We start from the raw sequence: 18,686 nt of genomic DNA on the forward strand, positions 1-18,686 counted from the left end.
GGGCTGAGTAGATTAGGGTTGGAGGATTTGCAGTGGTCTGATACTCCTTCCATTTCAATAATATCGCTTGCACAGTGCTCCTTGGGATGTTTAAAGCTTGGGAAGTCTTTTTGTATCCAAATCCGGCTTTAAACTTCTTCACAACAGTATCTCGGACCTGCCTGGTGTGTTCCTTGTTCTTCATGATGCTCTCTGCACTTTTAACGGACCTCTGAGACTATCACAGTGCAGGTGCATTTATACGGAGACTTGATTACACACAGGTGGATTGTATTTATCATCATTAGTCATTTAGGTCAACATTGGATCATTCAGAGATCCTCACTGAACTTCTGGAGAGAGTTTGCTGCACTGAAAGTAAAGGGGCTGAATAATTTTGCACGCCCAATCTTTCAGTTTTTGATTTGTTTGAAATTTTGAAATATGAAATATCCAATAAATGTCGTTCCACTTCATGATTGTGTCCCACTTGTTGTTGATTCTTCACAAAAAAAATACAGTTTTATATCTTTATGTTTGAAGCCTGAAATGTGGCAAAAGGTCGCAAAGTTCAAGGGGGCCGAATACTTTTGCAAGGCACTGTATATAGCCTACACCTTTACAATAAACATATTATTTATTTTAGACAGGTCTAAAGAAACATGATATTAAGAAAACGTAGTTTATTTCAGAAGAACAGAATAGCATACTCTGAGTTGTTCTGATCTGGCTATGCCATATGGCTGTGGTCTACATTAGTTCATTTAGCAGACAGGATTTGCTTAGAATTCCATGGCATTATTTTATATTATTTTATTTTATAAAATAGAAAGGATATTTTCTCCAAACGATTTGAGGGAGTGCACACTATTCTGTGTTGAGTGGTTAACAAAGAAATGGGTACCCCTATATCGTTAATTTAGAGTTATTCATGTACCTTTATTTGTTCTACAAACATTGGGCTGTATGTTTCATTTTTAATACATTGTAAGGCTGCATGATGCGACTAATGATTATTTGAAAAAAGTAGCTTGAAAGGCATGAGCTCTGCTTTTTTTGCGCAGGCTGTACACACTTCATCAGTCTCTCATTCACAATTTGAGAAGCACTTGATATTGCTTTGAATTTCCAGGCGGCATCTCCTTTGTGTGGCCACCCTAAACAATCCATGTCTTTTGCAGCACTTCGCCCTGAGTGCTGCCTGCTCCGAAGCACTTCTCACGCACACAGCTCTCCATCACGTGATCTCTTTCTCACAGGCTACAAGGGAAGACATACACATCAGGGACACAACTAGGCTACATGAGGTGTGCAACTATAATTCTATTTTATTTTATTTTAAATAAGGCATTGTTCCTTGCCTTAAGCTGGGCATCAAGTGATAGTATCTAATTCACAAGTGATAAACTAATATTGTCCCCCCATCAGACTAGTCTTGATTTAATCTTGTCTTTACATATACTAAATAATATACAGTGGGCTCCAAAATTACTGGCACCCCTGACTGGCAATTCACTAACAATAGTTTACAAATATAAACAATATAATTATAGAGAAACTCAAAATACCAACATGTGAGAAATACTGTACTTTTAATGTTTCAATGGAACCAACCAAAATCATACAATTATTTTATACAAAATAAATTTCACCAAAATCAAGGTTTCATAATTATTGGCATTCCTCATTTAGAACTTAGTGCAACCACCTCTGGCTAGGATAACAGCATGGAGTCTTTTCCTGTAATGTTTGACAAGGTTAAGGAACACATTTGGAGGGATTTTGGACCATTCCTCTATGCAAATCCTTTCAAGATCCTTCACATTCTTGGGTTTGCGCTTATCAACTGCCCTCTTCACAGGTTTTCGATTGGATTGAGGTCCGACGACTGAGATGGCCATGGCAGAATATTGATTTTGTTGTCACAGAACCATTTCTGTGTGGATCTTGAGGTATGTTTTGGGTCATTGTCTTGTTGGAAAGTCCACCTACGGCCAAGTCCCAGCCTTCTGGCAGAGGCAACCAGATTGTTAGCCATAATTGCCTGATACTTGGTGGAATTAATTATGCCGTCAATCTTAACCAGTGCCACTGGACCTCTGGAATTAAAACAGCCCCAAAACATCACTGACCCACCACCATATTTCACCGTGGGTATGAGGTGCCTCTCCTTGTATGCATCTCTGTTTCTACGCCAAACATGCCGATGCTGTATCTGACCAAAACATTCCATTCTGGTCTCATCTGACCAGAGCACCTTCTTCAAGTCATAATTTAAATTACGTTTGGCTAACTCCAAACGCTTGCATCTGTGTCTTGGGGTCAGAAAGGGCTTTCTTCTGGCAACCCTTCCAAAGAGCCTGTCGTTGTGGAGGTGGCGTCTGATGGTGCTTTTTGAAACCTTTTTTTGCTTCTCTCACCATCCTCCTCCCTATCCTGGGGAGCAAAATGCACTTGCATCCTCTACCCGTGAACTTTTCAACTGTTCCATATTTTTTTATTTAAAAAATAATTATTGCCCTGACAGTGCTCAGTGGTATATTCAATTGTTTGTAGATCATCTTGTAACCATGACCAGATTTATGAAGGTCTACGACCATCTGTCTCTTTTGAACTGCCAGTTCTTTTGTTTTCTTCATGGGATATTGCATGCGTATTTTTAATTACAATCTTTAAGGGTGCCATTAATTGTGAAACCTTGATTTGGAGGACATAGATTTTTTATTACATCAATAAATGATTTGAATCATTAATAAAGTACAGTATTTCTCTCATGTTGGTACTTTGAGTTTCTCTATATTTACATTGTTAATATTTTTTAAAGTATAGTTAGTGCATTGCCAGTCAGGGGTGCCAGTAATTTTGGAACCCACTGTATGTGTGAAATTAATTTAGATTTAGAATGGACCATTATCATGCACCTGTCTCGAAACGGTCATGGGGAAAAAGTATGTAATCTCTGCACTCAAATAGCGAATGGAGGACGCTTTTCCTGTGGTTAATTTTCATGCCAGCCATGTAGGCTATACTCCTGTTATAAAGATAAGCAATGAGCTTAATATTTGCATAATATTAGGAACGTTTTTTTTTTTAAATGTAGTAGGAAAGCTGATGTGACTTATTTTTTTTTTTTCACTCGAAATTTCATAGCCTATAGAAATGTTGCGCAACATGAGCTCATGGGCTCTCATGAAGTGTTTGATTTGATTTTCAATTACTTTTGCATTGATGTCCGAGTGAATAGAGGGACAATAGAGTGCTGAGTACCAGGCAGTTAGCAAGTTTGGTAGGCTGCTAATAACCATCAGCAGCATCAGAGCTTGGAGAAGCCTAATTATCATGACTAAACAGTCAGGTGGAATTTGACTGCCTTCATGACTTGTGACCGCCGGTGTGGCAGTAATACGGTCATCGCAACAGCCCCCCCCCCCCCCCCCCCCCCCTCCCAATGCAGCCACTGATTACCAAAACAAGTCACAAAATGCCCTGCCCCTTGATCCTGGTTGATGTGTCAACAACTATCTGCAAATTATGAGCAATCAGCAGTTCACACACCAAGTAAGCCACTGGGAAAACAGGCAGCACTTAAAGTAGGTGGCCCTAGTTAGCAAAAAGACAGTACTAGACCACAACAGATGAAGACACATTTTTTTTACACTTATCACTCCGAGAGATAACAGGAGTCCTCTAGCTATAGAATGAAGCACATTGAGATGGACACTGAGAAGTTGGTTATATACACTCAGAAAACAGATTAAACCATTCCCCCTCCAATAAAGCCACTGATTACCAAAACAAGTCACAAATTGCCCTGCCCCTTGATCCTTGTTGATGTGTTAACAGGTATCTGCAAATGTTGAGCAGTCAGCAGTTCACACACCAAGTAGGCCACTGGGAAATCGGGCAGCACTTAAAATAGATGGCCCTAGTTAGCAAAAAGACAGTACTAGACCACAACAGATGAAGACAAAAAAATGTGTTATACTTTTCACTTCTGGCGATATAAGGAGTCCTCCAGCTATAGAATGAAGCAAGTTTTGTTGTGAAACTGTTAGCAGTTGATGTTATTTTTCAGTAACACTTTTTCAATAACACAGACCCCAATACAAATCAGAGGGAGAAAAATATATGTATTCAAAGAGAACAAATCATAGTTGTTTTGCTGGAAAGTAGATGGTACATGTTTATTTTTCCCTGTCCTCAGTGTGTTCTCCACTGAACAAAGCCTAGCCCAAGCCTAACCTGTGGTTGACCAATTAGAATTCATTGCAATAAAATTGGGCCACTGGCCAAATACCAAGTATACCATTTCAGGCTCAATGTATAGACAATTTGGACCAATGAGAACTTGCCACATGTAGCTATGAGTCCCAGACTGTAATTCCTACACAGATCTGAAACAGATGTTGAACTGAAAAACACTCGTTCCATTGCTCTCTGGCCCTCTTGACCTCTAGTCCACTGCGTTGTGTATTTGAAAGCTGAATATTCATGATCTAGATCTTCAACATGTGAAATTAACATATTTTGAAATGGAAAAAAATACAGACAAGCATATTTGTCTTAGAATATTCTTACAAATAGTACATTATATGGAATCACTCTGTATGAAATAATAGGGGTTGACATCATTTTTGAATCTCTATACCTTCCTTTGTCCTTCATACAAACACCATATGTAAGGTCCCTCAGTCAAGTCTTGAATTTCAAGCACAGATTCAAGTATAAATAAAGACCAGGGAGCTTTTTGAAAGCCTCATAAAGAAGGGCAGTGATTGGTAGATGGGTAACAATAAGAAATCAGACATTAAATATACTGTGTCTTTAAGCATGGTCATGTTAATAATCCTGCTTTGTCAAAGATGCAGTCATCCTTCTGATCTGAGCTGCAGGACAGGACATTGAAGACGGCTCATGGTAGAGAAATGAACATAAAATTCTCTGGCAACAGCTCTGGTGGACATTCCTGCAGTCAGCATGCTAATTCCATGCTCCCTCAAAACTTGAGACATCTGTGGCATTGTGTTGTGTGACAAAACTGTACAATTTAGAGTGGCCTTTTATTGTCCCTGGTATTGTTAGTGCATTGTGATAGTGATCATGCTGTTTAATCAGCTTCTTAATATGCCACAATTGTCAGGTGGAAGGATTATCTTGGCAAAGGAGAAATGCTTACTAACAGCAGCGAAATAAACAAATTTGTGCATAGCATTTGAGAGAAATAAGCTTTTTGTGCATATGGAACATTTTTGGGATCTTTTATTTCAGCTCATGAAACATGGGATCAACACTTTACATGTTGCGTTTATATTTTTATTCAGTGTAGTAGTCTGAGAGGAATGGATATTGTTGTCAACGTTTAAATAGGCAAATGGTGAATGTTTGTTGAATGTCTGTTGAATGTGATGGCAACAGCTCCACTAATTCATTTCTCAGCTTGGTTCACCGTCATAAGGCACACTGCCGTGCTGCTTTTTAGATCACATTCCCACACCATCAGTCTACACGGGACATGCTGGTGTACAAATCAATATGTGATATTTCAGGAAAAGTGAAATGCACTTCAATTTGATTTCAGCCTACATACCCTAGTTTAATTAAACTACACCCATTCACTGAGTTAAACAGAATGTAATACAAGAGAATGTCACATAAAACCTATTTGGGCAGGATCCTATTAAGTAACTTTGGTCTTACCCAGCAGTAGCCTACTATAGAGTAGCTGCCTCTCTTCCTCAACCCTCCAAAGACTAAAGAAGCTTAGACAGAGTTCTCAATTAGGTTTTCAATTCAGGAAGTAAATTGAAATTCAATTAATTAATTAAAAATTATCCACTGTTTTCTGTGACGATATTTCAATTCGCTTCCTGAATTTTTAGACATGAAAACCGAACTTAGCCCAACCCTGGTGTACATGGCTGTAGTCATACGTGGACGTGGTAACGATTTGATCACAGCATCTGAAAGTAAGCACAGTTTGACCTGTTCAAAGGATTACAATGAAGCCTGTATGTGTAGTTGGCGCTAAATATGGCATGCGACAGTTAGTGGGCTACGTATTGTACTGTGTTTCCCACTATACTGGTTATCCTCTGACCTCCATACTGAGGTGCCTATGGAATGATACAGGAAAACACTGATTGCCATTCCCTGTCCCTGGTTTCTAGATGGCCCAGTGGTTCCAGCTGCAGCAGCTAGACTCCAAGTACCTGGAGCAGGTGGACCAGCTGTATGATGATACTTTCCCTATGGAAATCCGCCAGTACCTCAGTACCTGGATAGAGAGCCATGACTGGTGAGTGAGCTGCAGTAAGCAACAGACTGCCAAGGGGTGTGTAGTTTACACAGTCAGTATGTGTGGATGCATTTGAAGGCTGTGGTGTAACTGCTCTCATGATGTATTGTGCTTTGTTTGGCCTTAATTAATCTAGATATCAGAAAGCCTGCGCCAACTACTGTAATAAGAAAACAGAAAGTAAAAGTAACATGCTTGTAAAGGTTGTGGACTACTTTAAATGTTTGTTGTCGTTGGTGTAAGGTTGTTGACTTTTTTTGTTGAACTTTTTCACCTCACAACTTTCACCTCACAAAGTACTGCAAAAAAAAAAAAGTTATTCCTTTGAGCCAATCAACGTGCCCGCATTTGTACTCTGGCTCAGAGTGGTTATAGCAAATTTGGCTGCTGACCAAGTTACCAGTGTGTTTTACTAGAAGTGTTTGGCAGTGCATCCGCAATAACCACAAGTTCATTCCTAGTGTAAAAGAAGATTGTGTGTGTGATTACTATGTGTGGTGGTGATAAAGATTAATACAATTCCTTGACTGAGATGCGTCCGTACCATTCTTGCCGGACAGCCTGTAGCGAGTCAGAACCAAGTATATCAGCACTCAGTCACTAGCGGGTGAGGGCTCAGAAGCCAACTGCTCAGATGACTCCAGCTAGTCATTTTTGCAATTACTGTGTTCCGTGGGCTGGTTGCTTTCATTTCAAAGGATGACAATAATTTAAAAGTCTTTTTGGTTGACCCCTTTCAGGGACATGGTGGCCATCAGCGATTCTCTTGCAGCGGTCCGTTTCCATGACCTCCTGGCCCAGTTGGACGTTCAGTACAGCCGCTTCGCCTTGGAGAACAACTTCCTGTTGCAACACAATATACGCAAGATTAAACGCAACCTGCAGGTAAGGCCAGGGTTGAACTCTGAATTAATTTGCAAGGACTGACATAAACTTATAAGGGAAACACTCAGGCGCTGAGTATTGAGTATTGTTCTATAGACTGGTGTTTTGATTCTTATAAGAAAGAATGGTACTCTGAAGATTTGTTATAATGTCAGATCAGGGCCAATAAGGATTAAGGGCTTCAACAATGTTTCAAGCTAATGTAATGAGTCAGCCGTCCTAATCAGAATAAGGTTAGACAATCTTAGGTTCTTTAAGCCAATAAGTAACCATTTAATTGTTTTAGTTTATGAGCAGGAAAGAACAGTGGTCCTGAAACGCATCCTTGAGGAACACCAAAATGTCTACTTTAAATTGTAAAATGTAAAGTTGAGAAACTCTTCCCAGGACCACTTCCAGGAAGACCCTTTGCAGATGGCCATGATAATCTGTAACTGTCTGAAAGAGGAGAAGAAGATCCTGGCCTCCATCATCAAAAAAGAGGTAAGACACTGATCTTGTCTTTTGAATACTGCTTAACCTTTCTGATCTCCCCAACCCGGATCCGGGATCGTGAATACAGACTCAAGCTCATTACCATAACGCAACGTTAACTATTCATGAAAATCGCAAATGAAATGAAATAAATATGCTAGCTCTCAAGCTTAGCCTTTTGTTAACAACACTGTCATCTCAGATTTTCAAAATATGCTTCTCAACCATTGCAAAACAAGCATTTGTGTAACAGTATTGATGGCTAACGTAGCATTTAGCATTAGCATTCAACTGGCAACATTTACACAAAAAAACAGAAAAGCATTCAAATAAAATAATTTACCTTTGAAGAACTTCAGATGTTTTCAATGAGGAGACTCTCAGATAGCAAATGTTCAGTTTTTCCTGAAAGATTATTTGTTTAGGACAAATCGCTCCGTTTTCTGCGTCACGTTTAGCTATGAAAAAACCCCTGTATCCAGGATTGTGTAAATCTATCAGCAAACTCATTAGCATAACACAACGTTAACTATTTATGAAAATCGCAAATGAAATGAAATAAATATGCCATCTCTCAAGCTTAGCCTTTTGTAAACAACACTGTCATCTCAGATTTTCAAAATATGCTTCTCAACCATAGGAAAACAATCATTTGTGTAAAAGTAGCTAGCTAGCGTTAGCATTTAACGTTAGCATTTAGCGTTAGCATTAGCGTTAGCATCCAGCACGCAACATTAACAAAAACATAAAAGCCTTCAAATAAAATCATTTACCTTTGAAGAACTTCTGATGTTTTCAATGAGGATACTCTCAGTTAGATAGCAGATGCTCAGTTTTTCCAAAAAGATTCCTTGTGTATTAGAAATAGCTCCGTTTTATACATCACATTTGGCTACCAAAAAAAATCCGAAAATTCAGTCCTCAAAACGCGAACTTTTTTCCAAATTAACTCCATAATATCGACTGAAAACATGGCAAACGTTGTTTAGAATCAATCATCAAGGTGTTTTTCACATATCTCTTCATTGATACATCGTTCTTGGACACATGCTTTCTCCCCTGAATCAAATGGTAAAGTAGAAGCAGCTGGCAATTGCGCACCGAATTCGACGCAGGACACCAGGCGGACACTTGGAAAATGTAGTCTCTTATGGTCAATCTTCCAATGATATGCCTACAAATACGTCACAATGCTGCTAAGACCTTGGGCGAACGACAGAAAGTGTAGGCTCATTCCTTGCGCAATCACAGCCATATAAGGAGACAATGGAAAACAGAGCTTCAGAAATTCTGCTAATCCCTGGTTGATGCATCATCTTGGTTTCGCCTGTAGAATGAGTTCTGGGGCACTTACAGACAAAATCTTTGCAGATTCTGAAACTTCAGAGTGTTTTCTTTCCAAAACTGTCAAGAATATGCATAGTCGAGCATCTTTTCGTGACAAAATATCGCGCTTAAAACGGGAACGTTTTTTATCCAAAAATGAAATAGCGCCCCTAGAGCTCTAACAGGTTTTAATGGAACTCTGTATTTCTGTTGTAGTGTGTGTGTGCATGTTCTGAATTGTGATTATGATGCATTTTCTTAGAAAAGTTGCTATTGCATGGATAATTAATATTTCAGCACATTTCTTAGCAACATAGATATAAAAAATGGGTTAAACTGCCTTTGACATTGTATTTGTATGTTAACCTCTCTGGGATATATGGGACGCTAGCATCCCACCTGGCCAAAAGCCAGGGAAAATGCAAAGCGCCAAATTCAAATAAATTACTATAAAAATCAAACTTTCATTAAATCACACATGCAAGATAGCAAATTAAAGCTACACTTGTTGTGAATCCAGCCAACATGTCAGATTTCAAAAAGGCTTTTAGGCGAAAGCAAACGATGCTATTATCTGAGGATAGCACCTCCTGTAAACAAAGAGAGAAAAGCATATTTCAACCCTGCAGGCGCGACACAAAACGTAGAAATAAAAATATAATTCATGCCTTACCTTTGACAAGCTTCTTTTGTCGGCACTCCAATATGTCCCATAAACATCACAAATGGTCCTTTTGTTCGATTAATTCCGACGATATATATCCAAAATGTCCATTTATTTGGAGCGTTTGATCCAGAAAAACACCGGTTCCAACTTGCGCAACGTGACTACAAAATATCTCAGAAGTTACCTGTAGACTTTGCCAAAACACTTCAAACTACTTTTGTAATACAACTTTAGGTATTTTTTATGTAAATAATCTATAAAATTGAAGACGGGATGATCAATACAGGAGGAAAACAAACTGTAGCTAGCTTTCTGGTCACGCGCCTCTATCTAACAGTATACTACAAGTGACCCTCGTTCTGAACAGGGCTACTTCTTCATTACACAAAGGGAAAACCTCAACCAATTTCTAAAGACTGGTGACATGCAGTGGAAGTGGTAGGAAGAAGGTCCCTTAGAAATCTGGATTCCCAATGAAAACACATTGAAAAAAGAGTGACCTCAAAAAAAAAATCTGAATGGTTTGTCCTCGGGGTTTCGCCTGCTAAATAAGTTCTGTTATACTCACAGACATGATTCAAACAGTTTTAGAAACTTCAGAGTGTTTTCTATAATAATAATGTGCATATCTTATCTTCTGGGGATGAGTAGCAGGCAGTTGAATTTGGGCATGCATTTCATCCGGACGTGAACAGAAGGAGCATTTCAGTGTGACCTGAGTGTGAAACCAGACCAAATGTTTGTGAATTTTTTGTCAGGATAATGTGGGGTCCACACCAAACAACATGGTGTTGGAGAAACAGAAGGAGCTGGACAACAACGTTAAAGACCTGAGGAACCGAGTTCAGGTGCGGTCATTTGGACAATACCATGTGTCATTGGTTATGTGGATATATTATCATGCACCCTACCACAACACTGCCCATTGTCTTGTCATTCTACATGAATAATAACCAGTTGAACAGCCTATGAAAGGGGTAGAAAATGTTTTTCACAAACACCATCATGAGGCATGACCATTAAAATGTGTGACTTCTGCCCTCTTCAGGTTTCAGAGCATGAGATTAAGTCACTGGAGGACCTACAGGATGAACACGACTTCAAGAAGAAGACCCTGCAGAGCCGAGGTACTGTAGGAGTTAGCCTGGTCCTAGTCTCTTTCAATAGCCTGGGTCTGGGACACAAGACTAGATTGGTGCCATATCTGTATATGTTTTAGCCAATGTGAAGGCACTGTAAAACATATCTCACTCCTACTGTACTAAAACTAATTTCCAGGCTGAAGCAACTGTGCTGTGAAATTCCAGATGTTTCTTCTACTATCGTATTGTGAATGCTTACCGCTATGTAAATGTTGATTCTGTCATTGTCAGTGGAACAAGAGGTGAATGGGATGGCACAGTCACAGGCGGTATGGAAAGAGATCCGCGAAGAGGAGATTGTCATCAGAAAGATGTTCATCAAACTCAACATAACCAGACAGGTAGGAATGTGTGTGTGTGTGTGTGTTCTTGCATGAGTGTGTACGCTGTATGGTTAGACTGATGTTTGTTTCTCCCAACCTATAGGTGGTGGTGAATCAGATTTCTGACATCTTGTGCTTGGCCAAGCAGATCCAGTTCAACCTAGTGACAGTGGAGGTACCTGAGTGGAAGCACAGACAGCAGATAGCTTGCATCGGTGGTCCGCCTAACGCCTGTTTGGACCAGCTACAAATCTGGTCAGCCCTGCCTCTAGTCCATGTTAGCTTTAGCCCCTAGGCCCAGTTCATATCCTAACCCTTATATTAAACCTTGTTCAAATACTTTCAGAAGCAATATTTTCAACCCGCATTCATTGTGTGTGTTTGTGTGTGTGTGTGTTTGTCTGTATGCAGGTTCACTGCTGTAGCAGAGGGCTTACAGCAGGTACGTCAGCAGCTGAAGATGCTCCAGGAGCTAGAACAGAAGTACACGTACGAGAATGACCCCGTCACTCAGGGCAAAAGCGCTCTGGAGGAACGCGCTCTCGCCCTGTTCAAGTACCTCATTGTCAAGTGAGACCCGCTCTATGACACCTACTATGTGTCTATGTTTCCTGTAGGGATCACATACACATGCTAAACATGTATTCACTCACTGAATGGTAGGTAACTTTGCCTGAGACCTGAAGACTTGAGTCAGCTCCCAGTGTTAATGTCTCGACTCTAGCCTCTGTTCCCCAACTGGCAGCCCGCAGGTGTTTTTTTTTGCTCCTGCAAGTTTTCTAAGCAAAAAAAGTATTATTATTAGGTAAAAAAAAAATACAAAATTGTCATTGTTGGACATACAGAAGACTAAAAACACCATGAAATCAGCTCCAACTGATTTTTGTTTTGTTCATCTGTTCCCAAGTATTCCCACACATAATAGAGAGACACGTGATCATATACAAATGTAAGCAAGGTTTGAAATGATTATTGTGAGCGGACCAAGTACTTAGAGGTTGCTCTAAAAGGTCAAGGTGGAACAAATGATTCAGGATCAGGTTTTCTTAATTGAATCTTCATCTTCACAAGAACAAGGAACACAAGGTGAGTATCTTTAAACTATAACATAAATCACGGGTATGTCACCGCCTTCATGATCCTCCCATGGAGAGCTCCCTTCAGGCGGTTGTCCGGATCCGTGGTGACCATTCCCAAGAGGTGGAGTGTCCCCTTCTTCTCCCTTCCGAAAGGTACATCCTCTCCTCTGTAGAAGCAAACACTCTTCTTTCTCCCCTCTTTTCCGGTTCCCTCCTCTCTCTTGTAGGGGAAAGAGAATAGCTCATTAGTACCGTCGGCTGTGCTTAATTGCCTCTGACCATCTCGACTCACATACCGGGCTGGGCTACTGACCGTGGGAGCATACCTCCCCCTTAGGACCGGACCGGAGAACGAGTCTTGGTCACATCGGGACAGCGCATCCACATTCCCGTTCCTCGATCCAGCCCTGTAGATGACATGGAACGAGAATGGTTGTAAAGCAAGAAACTATTTAGCTATTCTGTTGTTATTGTTTCTCTTACCGGCCATCCACATGTGGGGAGCATGGTCAGTAACGAGGCAGTACCGGTACTACCTATGCCCGGTAGGTAGTACCGGAGATAATCGAGGGCCCACTTAATGGCTAAGGCCTCTTTCTCTGTGGTAGCATATCTCTGTTCCCGATCACTGAGCTTCCTACTTATAAAGAGAATAGGCCTCTCCGCTTCGCCTTCACCCTGAGCTAGGACGTCTCCGAGCCCCGTATCTGAGGCGTCTACCTGCACAATGAGCTCTTGGGAGAAGTCAGGAGCCTGCAGGACGGGATCAGAGCACAGGCTCTTTTAGCAACTGGGAGGAGTCTTCGGTCTTGTCCTTCCACGCTACACGGTTTGGCAGTTTTTTTTATGAGGTTTGTGAGGGAGTTGGCAATGGTTGCATACCCAGGGATGAAACAATGATAAAATCCTGTTGTCCCCAAGAAGGCTCAGACGTCCCGCTTTGACTGGGGCCGGGGCCAGTCCTGAATAGCCCTGGTCTTTTCTGCCTGTTGACGTATTTTTCAGCCCTGTAGCCTCCAGGCTCACGAGCACCGGCCATAGTCGCAGGAGGTGGCTATCCCAGTCCTCGCTGTGGATAACCACATCGTCTATGTATGCCGCTGCGTACTCTTGATGGGGGCGTAGAATGGCATCCATGAGGCGTTGGAAAGTTTCCAAAGCCCCATGCTGTCCAAAGGGCATCCTCACATACTGAAAAAAGCCCTTCCGGTGTGACGAAGGCAGTCTTTGGACGGTCCTCCAGAGCCACCGGCACTTGCCAATATCCCTTCGTCAAATCCAGGGTGGTGATGAACTTGACCTTTCCTAAGTGCTCCAGGAGTTCATTCACGTGGGGCATGGGATACGCATCAAATGTAGAGATGACGTTTTCACCCCTAAAGTTCTTGCATAGCCTCATACTACCGTCACGTTTGTGGACCAGGACTATGGACCACTCACTCGTAGATGGCTCGTTCACCCTCATCCTCAGCATCTCCCTTAACTCGTTTTTTGCGATGACTTGGCAGGCCTCAGGAATCCTGTAAGGACGGGTATGCACCTTCTTTCCGGGTTGAGTGTGGATATGATGAAACAGGACATCTATCTGTCCTGGGAAGGGCGAGAATACCCTGCCGAATTGCATAATCACCTTGTCTAGTTGTCTCGACTGCTCCGGCAGGAGAGTTCGACCACTGCGCACCTGTAGCAGGGCCTCCTCTTTTTCCTTGTCCTCCACGGCCATCAAACCCACACCCTCCTCTCTTCCATGCTACCTCTTTAGCAGGTTGATATGATAGAGTTGGACCTTCTTCTTCCTGTCTGGTTGCTTGATGAGGTAATTGACTGGCGAGACCCTTTCCATTTCCTCGTAGGGCCAGACTGTGGACAGGCGGTCCCTCATCAGGATAACATGGCTAAGTCAAGGATCCCTTGACATACCTGCCGTAGAGCAATTCCAAGGGGGAGAACCCAGTGGACGCCTGGGGTACTTCTCACAGGACAAACATTAATTGGGGCAGAAGCATGTCCCAGTTTTTCCCATTTCCGGACACCACTCTTCTCAACATGCTTTTAACCTCTCTGGGATATGTGGGACGGTAGCGTCCCAACTGGCCAACATCCAGTGAAAATGCAGAGCGCCAAATTCAAATAAATTACTTAAAAAATTAAACTTTCATGAAGTCACACATTCAATATACCAAATTAAGGCCAACGTGTCAGATTTAAAAAATGCTTTACGGCGAAAGCAAACAATGCTATTATCTGAGGATAGCACCCAAGCAAACAAACACAGACCATCATATTTCAACCCTCCAGGCGCGACACAAAATGCAGAAATAAAAAATAATTCATGCCTTACCTTTGACGAGCTTCTTCTGTTGGAACTCCAATATGTCCCATAAACATCACAAATGGTCCTTTTGTTAGATTAATTCCGTCGATATATATCCAAAATGTCAATTTATTTGGCGCGTTTGATCCAGAAAAACAAAATGACTACAAAAGTTACCTGTAAGCTTTGTCCAAACATTTCAAACTACTTTTGTAATACAACTTTAGGTATTTTTTAACGTAAATAATCGATAAAATTGAAGGCGGGATGATCAGCGTTCAATACAGGAGGAAAACAATGTGTAGCATGCTTTCAGATTATGCGCCTCTAACAAAGAGTACACTTCCCTTGAGCCTCATTCTGAACATGGATACTTCTTCATTTCTCAAAGGAACCTCAACCAACTTCTAAAGATTGTTGACATCCAGTGGAAGCGATAGGAACTGCAAGAAGGTTCCTTAGAAATCTGGATTCCCAATTAAAACCCATTGAAAAGAGAGTGACCTCAAAAAAAAATCTGAATGTTTGTCCTCGGGGTTTCGCCTGCCAAATAAGTTCTGTTATACTCACAGACATGATTCAAACCGTTTTAGAAACATCAGAGTGTTTTCTATCCAAATCTACTAATAATATGCATAGCTTAGCTTCTGGGCATGAGTAGCAGGCAGTTTAATTTGGGCACGCTTTTCATTCAAAATTCCGAATGCTGCCCCCTATCCTAGAGAAGAAGGTCCCACGAGGTCCATAGCTATGCGTTCGAAGGGAGTCTCTATAATGGGGAGAGGAATCAAAGGATTACGCAGGTGTGGTTGTGGGGCCGTACGCTGACATTGATCACACGTCCTACAATACCTGGCTACATCTCGGGTGACACGGGTCCAATGGAACCTCTGCATGATTCTGTCGATCGTTTTGTCCCGTGCCAGGTGTCCTCCTAGGACGTGGGAATGGGCTAGTTGTAGGACAGTATCCCTGTATGGTCTAGGCACCATTAGTAATTCCTGTTTTTCACCCCTTCGTTGCACAACCCAATACAAGAGGCCCCGCCTGATTGCATAGTAGGGAAGAGAGGGCTCACCTGAACCGTCAACATTCCTCCCGTCAATCACCTTCCACATGGCATCCCGTAGGTCTGGGTCTCTATGCTGAGAGGTACCGAACTGTCCCTTTAATTCTTGGGGCAGGTCGACCTCGATAGAGGGGTGTGGAGGTTGTTCGCCATCACCGTCTGGGGTGCCCGAGGAGAATCCCTTCCATGTTCCCTCCTCTGATGGGGCTTCAAATATAGCCCTTAGCCTCTGGTGGCTCTTTCCTTCCTCCGTCGTGTATAACCCTTCGCAGGTGTCTTCAACGGAGGTTGCTCCAGAGGCTGAGGCTTTGTTTCCTTGTAGGGCTACTACCTCGGGCTCGGACTTGGTCTTTTTTTCCCTCTGCTTTCCAGCCCCCCTACGGTGGCCCGGCTCTTGGCGTGTGATAGAGAGACCTGATCCCCTTTGTCCAGTGCGTAACGTCATCTGCCGAAGCTCCTTATATAGAGGACAGTCTCTCCCGATCAATAATGGCACCTTCAGCTGGGGTACTTTCCCCGCCCTGACTGTACACCTTCCTTTCGGGTTGAGAATGGACAGACTATGGTAATAGTGGGTGTCTCCATGGACACAGGACACGGCTACTTTGTCTGGTAGCAGTGTTGCTGTGGTCACCATCTGCTCCCCCACTAACGTAACCATACTTCCCGAGTCGAGAATGGCTACCACGTCTCGTCCTTCTATTCGAACCGGAATCTCTGGGGCCATTTCTGCTAACCAACAGAGGTGATCCTGCCCTCTCGGACTGGGATGCATGGGGACGGGCAGCAATGACTCAGTGGAAATGGGACATTGTGGGGTGTAATGGTCCGGAGACTTGCATTTATAGCACCGACTCTGTTGTGTGGGTGAGGACTTCTCCCACGTCCAGAGTGGGTTCGGTTGTTTCGGTGGCGGACGTGCCGGGGTTAGTCGGGGAACAGGCTTGGCAGAGTCCTTTCAGTCCTCCTTTTCCCCTTTTAACAACTCCCATGTAGATCTTGTCCACTATGAGCGTCTCTACGACATGTCCTACTATCTTCCCGGGCTCCAGCCACTGTTTCGTTGGACGGCCATATAGGTCCATTGTTGGAACTTTACGGCTCTATCTCCGGCGGTCAGCTGGTACCGGGACAGAATCTAATTTTTTAGTCGCCCATAGTCAGCAGCTTCACGGGGGTCCAGGTCATAGTAGGCTTCCTGGGCTATCCCAGTCAAAAGGGGAGTTAACGCACTTACTCATTCTGTGGGGGGGGCACTCTTCCAAGGTGGCCATCCTTCGAACGCCATGATGAAAGCCTCAATATCGTCCTCCTTTGAGAGGCGAGGTAAAATGGCGTGAGCAGCCGCTCTCGGCTTTACTCTCGGTTCTTCTCGCCGGCTCAGCTGTTGTTACATGAGTTCTATGGTTGCCTGCTGGGCTGTGATCAACTGTTGTGGTAGAGTGTTATCCATCCTTCTTGAATGGTTCCCCTGTGTCTACAGGTAGATTTTAGTTTTCCTCACTTATCCTTGTGTCACTCGTCCTCCTAGTGCCCGCATTCTCCACCAATGAGCGGACCAAGTACTTGGAGGTTGCTGTAAAACGGAATAAACAAAGTGGAATAAACGAGTCAGGAGCAGGTTTTATTAATTGTACAAAGTTCTCTATTGAGGTAATTTTTCCTTCTCAAACACTCCAACACAATCAATGATGATATCCCAAGGAAACACACATCTTCTTCTTCACAAGAATAAGAAACACAAGGTGAGTATCTTTAAATTCTAACATAAATCACGGGTGTGTCACAGCCTTCACAATCCTTCCGTGGAGAGCTCCCTTCAGGTGGTGACCATTCCCAAGAGGTGGAGTGTCCCCTTCTTCACCTTTTCAAAAGGTACGTCCTCTCCTCTGTAGAAGCAAACACTCTTTTCTTTCTCCCCTCTCTGCCGGTTCCCTCCTCTCTATTGTAGGGGAAAGAGAATAGCTCATTAGTACCATCAGCTGTGCTTAATTGCCTCTGACCACCTTGACTCACATGCCGGGCTGGGCTACTGTCCGTGGGAGCAGCCTGCCCTCTGGTGGTCCTTCCACATTATACTTTTGGTCAAATATTATATCCCTTTGGGCTTCTTGCAGTCAATTAGCAGTGTACAAATGATTTGTAATTATGTTATGTAATTATGTTACGGGCCCCCAACTGTCCACTCAAGAAAAAAATTGAGCTGAAGTTGATGATCCCTGCTCTAGGCTTTAGTGGAGTGCCATAGGAGTGTCATTACCGGATGTTTGATGTTTTTGTGGCGTCTGTCTTTTAGTTCTATCGTGGTGGAGAGACAGCCCTGTATGCCCACTCACCCTCAAAGACCCATGGTGCTGAAGACTGGGGTGCAGTTCACTGTCAAAATCAGGTGATTGCGCCAGTGCTACACACTCCAAACGCAATGTGCAATTCTCTGTTGACTAGTAGCTAGAATAAGCCTGCAAACCCAGAGGAGGGTTGGTTAGGCATCCATGCTGCAACTCCTCAATTAAGACCCACACCTTAACACTACACTCTTCCATCCACTTTAGTTCCTGGTTGTCATTTGGCTTGCATTGTGATTACTTAATTGGTATCATAATACTCTTGCACCCAATAATATCCCAAGACTCCTGGTGAAGCTCCAGGAGTTCAACTACCAGCTCAAAGTCAAAGCTGTGTTTGACAAGTAAGTGAATGAGAAGTACGTACCATAGCCATATACATACACACATGTGTACACATATGTCTTTGGGAACTGCTTGATGTTATATTTAATCAATTGTATTACATTGTTATATTTTATCAATGGCAAGAGTCAAAGCTTCAGTCACTGATGTATTGTATTTCTTTAGGAACGTCACTGAGAAGAGCACAGTGAGAGGGTAGGAAATGTTTTGGTCTCTGTTATCCTACTTAAACCTGAAGAAGCCTAGTTAGTAGTCATTACATTTCCTCTGATTTTACGTCATTTCCAGGGTCCGGAAATTCAACATCTTGGGAACCAACACTAAGGTTATGAACATGGAGGAGTCCAATGGAAGCTTGGCAGCAGAATTCAGACACCTGGTATGAACTGGCACATTCAGATGTTATACTGTATATTGTACATCAGGGTTCCCCAATCGGCGCC

General features: G+C 42.6%; 1 protein-coding gene across 6 annotated transcripts in view; it reads left to right on the top strand.

Moving 5' to 3' along the window:
- The window catches only part of stat1b (signal transducer and activator of transcription 1b), a 39,969-nt gene that overhangs the window by 11,252 nt on the left and 10,031 nt on the right, over window positions 1–18,686 (top strand). For 3 of the 6 annotated variants that reach the window (XR_016490561.1, XM_021579195.3, XM_090215702.1), the window contains exons 2-13: window positions 6,147–6,274; window positions 7,015–7,159; window positions 7,547–7,642; window positions 10,385–10,474; window positions 10,675–10,753; window positions 11,000–11,109; window positions 11,195–11,346; window positions 11,503–11,661; window positions 17,850–17,942; window positions 18,183–18,242; window positions 18,409–18,438; window positions 18,532–18,622. Coding sequence is in view for 4 of the 6 variants with exons in the window: in XM_021579195.3 (XP_021434870.3) it covers window positions 6,147–6,274; window positions 7,015–7,159; window positions 7,547–7,642; window positions 10,385–10,474; window positions 10,675–10,753; window positions 11,000–11,109; window positions 11,195–11,346; window positions 11,503–11,661; window positions 17,850–17,942; window positions 18,183–18,242; window positions 18,409–18,438; window positions 18,532–18,622 (1,233 nt within the window). In the remaining 2 variants the exon portion in view is untranslated. Of the gene's footprint in view, window positions 1–1,160; window positions 1,287–6,146; window positions 6,275–7,014; window positions 7,160–7,546; window positions 7,643–10,384; window positions 10,475–10,674; window positions 10,754–10,999; window positions 11,110–11,194; window positions 11,347–11,502; window positions 11,662–15,741; window positions 17,429–17,849; window positions 17,943–18,182; window positions 18,243–18,408; window positions 18,439–18,531; window positions 18,623–18,686 lie in introns of those variants that run through there. The other 3 variants (XR_016490562.1, XM_090215704.1, XM_090215701.1) reach the window with 2 other exon arrangements.

The sequence above is a fragment of the Oncorhynchus mykiss genome, chromosome 22 (genome assembly GCF_057628025.1).
Source record: "Oncorhynchus mykiss isolate SJ-2025 chromosome 22, ASM5762802v1, whole genome shotgun sequence".
Taxonomy (NCBI): Eukaryota; Metazoa; Chordata; class Actinopteri; order Salmoniformes; family Salmonidae; genus Oncorhynchus; species Oncorhynchus mykiss.